Here is a 4,467-nt window from a genome sequence, read left to right on the forward strand (position 1 = left end):
ATGTGTGTTTTTTTTTTTTTTAACATGGTGTGGTAAGTATTGTGTCACGAGAAATAGAACATTCTGTATTTGCTTTTCCATTTTGTTTGGTTGTTCATATCAATATCAATCTCTTATCAGTATCAATATCAATATCAATATCAATTTGGCATACACGATCCCTTACTAGCTCTGGGCTACAGCTCATTAAAACATATTTGTCATGTATTTGCTGGTAAGGTCTAGTCATTGACTATAAATGAGTCTGGACTGCAGGAGCAGCATATCAGATAACCTATAAACGGATCAAAACATGGATGAACTTCAATTGGAGAATGGAAGAAAATCCTCTGAGATTTCAGTTTAAATGGCAACATATACAAACAGTGTACAAATTAATATTCTTTATTTCACATACATGTTATTGTTTTTTTTTTCTTTTACTTTGAACTGGTCACAATCTAAATGATTCAACAACAAAATGAGAAACTACCACAACAAATTCCAAATTCTGTTTTGGGAAAAAAGTGATGTCAATTTCACTGCAGAGATGAAGACAGTTTGACAACAGGAAAAGATGATGATGTCGAAGGGTTAAAAAAACAATGCAAGTAATCCATGAGCTATTTTTTTTTTAAAACATCATGATATCAGCAATATAATCAAAAAGTATGCTCTATATTCTTAAACAATGTCAGAGTATTCATCATTGTTTTGTTCACTTTAAACCTCAAAGCATTTTGATAAATAAATTCTCTTCATATTTTCATGACACCAACAAAAAAATAGTATTCTCCAGGTAGGGATGGGCTGGGGGTGTTGGAGCGGGTGGGTAGTTTTGGGAACCTTTCACACTCCTTCTAGCGCATACTCGCACACGCTGTCAAAGCCCTTTCTGGTTGCTTTGAACGGATTCAGGTGTAAAATATTGGCTTGATCATTGATTGGAGGGGTGGGCAACAGCAAGTATCGGCTAATATTGTCTCCCATGGGTATTGCAAGAGTAAATAACAGAAAAGATAAACAAGAAAAAAAGTGGGTTTGCACAAGTGTTTACATACATATACATAATAGAGCATTACGTACATATATGCAGGAGCATGAAAGGATCAGAACGCACTAGTAGCCAGTGTTCCACTGCAGTGAATAAGCATGGCCCTGGCCACAACAAATAACAGTAATACTTTTAATTACAAATATCCTCTGTACATGATTCTGCAATGTCCTTGAATTCACCCCCAATGGATTCCTGATGGGCATAGAAAGTGTGAAGAGTCGTCCACCAACCGAATAACTGCATCCTGTGTTCATGTTAAATGTTCAGTGGTTGTGTTCAGGGATTAATAGTGTGTCTCCTTTTACTCAGCCAGTGCATCAGGAATATGCTGAGGGCACCAAACATCCGCCACTCAAAAGGTTTGTTCCTCGTGATCGCCGTTTTGGCAGTTGGTTTCTCCAGGGGTCCCTTTTGCCCAAAATGCTCAAATATAAACCAAAAAATGAACAAAGAAAAACAATTCCACGACTGCATAATTCCTAAATTGATAATTCCTGTTATTCTTTGTTGGCTCAGTGTCAGATCATCTTCATGTTGAAGCGCCTTGGGCCGGCCCCTTGGTCTGTGCCGTCTGTTGATCCCCCGTTGGACTTGGAGCGCGGGACGTACTCGATATCGATGTTGTTTTTATGCTTACCCTTGCCCCGGCTCCAAACAAACAGCAGAAGAAAGCAGAACAAAACCACGCCTAGGAAAGTGAAACAGCCCATCGCTGTGGAAACCAGAATGGTCTTTAGGTCCAGGCCAAAGGTCATGTTTGGCGGGGCGGTTCCATTGGCAGTGGTGTTGGCCGAGTCGGTATAGAACTGGGTCCTGTTGGCATAGAGTGAGCCCAGGTTTTTCACCGCCACTGAAACCCTGACCGTGTCGTTGCCCGCCGTGTTGGACGCCACGCAGACGTACACCCCACCGTCCTGCGCCTCCACCGGACGGATCTCCAGCGTGCCGTTGTCGTGGAGCACGGCGCGGCCGCGGCTCCGGGTCAGGTGCTGCCGGCGCGGCGTGAGCCACGACACCACGGGGTTGGGCTTCCCTTTGGCACTGCAGTGCAGGAGCGCGCGCTGGCCCTCGTCCACCGACAGCATCTGGGTCTTGTTCTCGTCGATCTTGGGCTTGATGCAGGTGACGTGGTTGGAGTGCAGGGCCTCCCTGACCTTGTAGGGACGGCCGCGGGGGGAGCCGTCCACCGGCATGCACTCGGGCTGCGCCTCGCCGAAGGAGAGCGCGTGGGGCTTCTGCAGCAGCCACATGAGACGGCAGTCGCACACGAGGGGGTTGTGGTCGATCTGCAGCACGCGCAGGGACTCGGGCGCCTGGAACACGCTGATCTCTAGCGTGTCCAGACGGTTGTGCGAGACGTTCAGCAGCCGCAGGTGGTACAGGCCGTGGAAGGCATGGGGCGCGATGGCGCTCAGGTGAGCCCCGGCCAGGTGCAGCACCTCCAGCCGCACTAGACCCTGCAGCATGGTCTCGCCGATGTGCCGTATGGGGTTGAAGGACAGGTTGAGGTGGGTCAGGTGGGTCAGATGGCTCAGCGCACGCGCCGGCAGCGCGGTCAGGTTGGTGTTGGTGATGGACAGCGTGGTGAGGTTCAGGCCGTGCAGCGCGTTGGCCGGGAACGTGTCCAGCGAGGGCCAGTGATCGATCTCCAGGTGCTGCAGCCGGTGAAGTTTCCGGAAGGAGTTCTCCTTCATGGCGCCGATGTTCAGGTGACGCATGTGGAGGCGGAGCAGGTTGTGCAGGTGTGACAGCGCCTCCTTGGGCACCTCCGTCAGGTTGCAGCGCTCCAGCGTGAGTGTCTCCAGCCCCATGAGCCCGCTGAAGGCCCAGTGCGAGATGTACACCAGGTCGTTGTCGCCCACCTCCAGGAAGCGCAGGTTGCGCAGGTCCTGGAACATGTAGTCCAGCAGGATGACGATCTTGTTGTCGCTGATGTCCAGCACGGTGAGATTCGTCAGGCCCGTGAAGACGCCCTGCGAGAGCAGCTTGATGCGGTTGCTCTTGAGGCTGAGCGAATGCATGTTGAAGAGCAGGTTGAAGGCTCCCGGCTCCACGTAGTTGATGTTGTTGCCGCTCAGGTCCAGCTCCTCCAGCTGTGGGTAGGCGGCGAAGTCGTCCGGGTTGACGGCGTGGATGCGGTTCTTGCTTAGGTCCAGGACGCGCGTCTCGATGGGGATGCCATCGGGGATGGTGGGCAGGCGCTTCCGGTGGCACAGCACCGAGCGGCTCTGGGCGGAGCAGTCACAGCGGGCGGGGCATCCCAGAGCGGAGCCCACGAAGACTGCCAACAGGGCCACGCCCAGCAGCGGGTGCCAGCAGGAGATGGCTGTGTGCAGCATGACTCGACTCAGACAGTCCACCATTCTGTCACGGCACTGCAGAGAGAGATAGAGTGAGAGAATATGAGAGGACAGAGGGAGGGAGAGAGAGGAAGAGAGAGAATACAGAGGGTAATATGAGGATGAAAGAGACAGGAATGAAAGAGAAAAACAAAAAAAGAGACATTCAGTTAGTCAGAATAATTATCTAAGCATAGCATAATAAATAGATAGCATTACACAGAGATAGCATGAAGTCTGAGGTACACAGGCACAGGCCCCAACACAGCCCCCCATCCTTTTGGAAATCTTTTAATTTGAATTTCTCTTTGAGAATGTGCCCATAAGAACGCCAATGAAACGAAGGAGAAAGAGTAAGGCTCAACTGAGGCAAAGAACTGGCGGCCATGCTTTACGTTTAGACTGTCCCAGGTGCTCTGAGGATACAGAGTGAAAAGGGTCAACTATTTCTTGCCTACGAACATTTACTGTGACGTTCAACTCATCCAGGAGAGCTTTCTCTTCTTCTGTCAGTTGAATAGCACTTTGCTTGTGCACTTTCAAACACCTCCAGGCCATTGACAACAACTCCCACACACAATCACTCCATGGAGGTCAACGCAGGCAGGCAATTCAAAGAGCACAGTCTGCAAATCGAAAACAAAACTCAGCGGCCAGGAACGGCAGGTAAGAGTAAAACACCTCGGACATGAAGTCCATTAGGCTAGCTGGGAGAGGAGTTCAGCCTATCAGAGGATGAAGCTCTGCATCCTGAGGGGGAAGGGCTGGATCATGTTACCTCAGGTCACAGATGAATGCACACAAACGCACACCCTGATATGGAGGATGGCGGCTGTTAACATGGAAAGTGTGAGGGCTGGACGGGTCGATGACGGAGGTGTTTGTGGTCGATCTGAGAGAGCACACACACTTGCTGCAATCTTTACCTTTTCTCACCTGCTCTTGTGTCTTCCAACACTTTTTTACAAAGTAAACAAATTACTCACTGTGGCGTGAATGTGATAAACCTATTATTGCATTATTTTAAACTGCCACTGTAATGGTACTGCAAATGTCGATGCCGGTGATGGTAATAGCTGATGATTTGGTTGA

General features: G+C 49.6%; 1 protein-coding gene across 1 annotated transcript in view; it reads right to left on the reverse strand.

Moving 5' to 3' along the window:
- Window positions 1–368: 368 nt before the first annotated feature.
- Window positions 369–4,467, reverse strand: part of lingo2 (leucine rich repeat and Ig domain containing 2) — a 260,684-nt gene continuing 256,585 nt past the window's right edge. The window contains exon 5 of the mRNA XM_012837324.3: window positions 369–3,411. Coding sequence (XP_012692778.2) covers window positions 1,555–3,399 — 1,845 coding nt within the window. The 5' untranslated portion in view covers window positions 3,400–3,411 and the 3' untranslated portion in view covers window positions 369–1,554. The remainder of the gene's footprint in view (window positions 3,412–4,467) is intronic.

Source organism: Clupea harengus, chromosome 6 (genome assembly GCF_900700415.2).
Source record: "Clupea harengus chromosome 6, Ch_v2.0.2, whole genome shotgun sequence".
Taxonomy (NCBI): Eukaryota; Metazoa; Chordata; class Actinopteri; order Clupeiformes; family Clupeidae; genus Clupea; species Clupea harengus.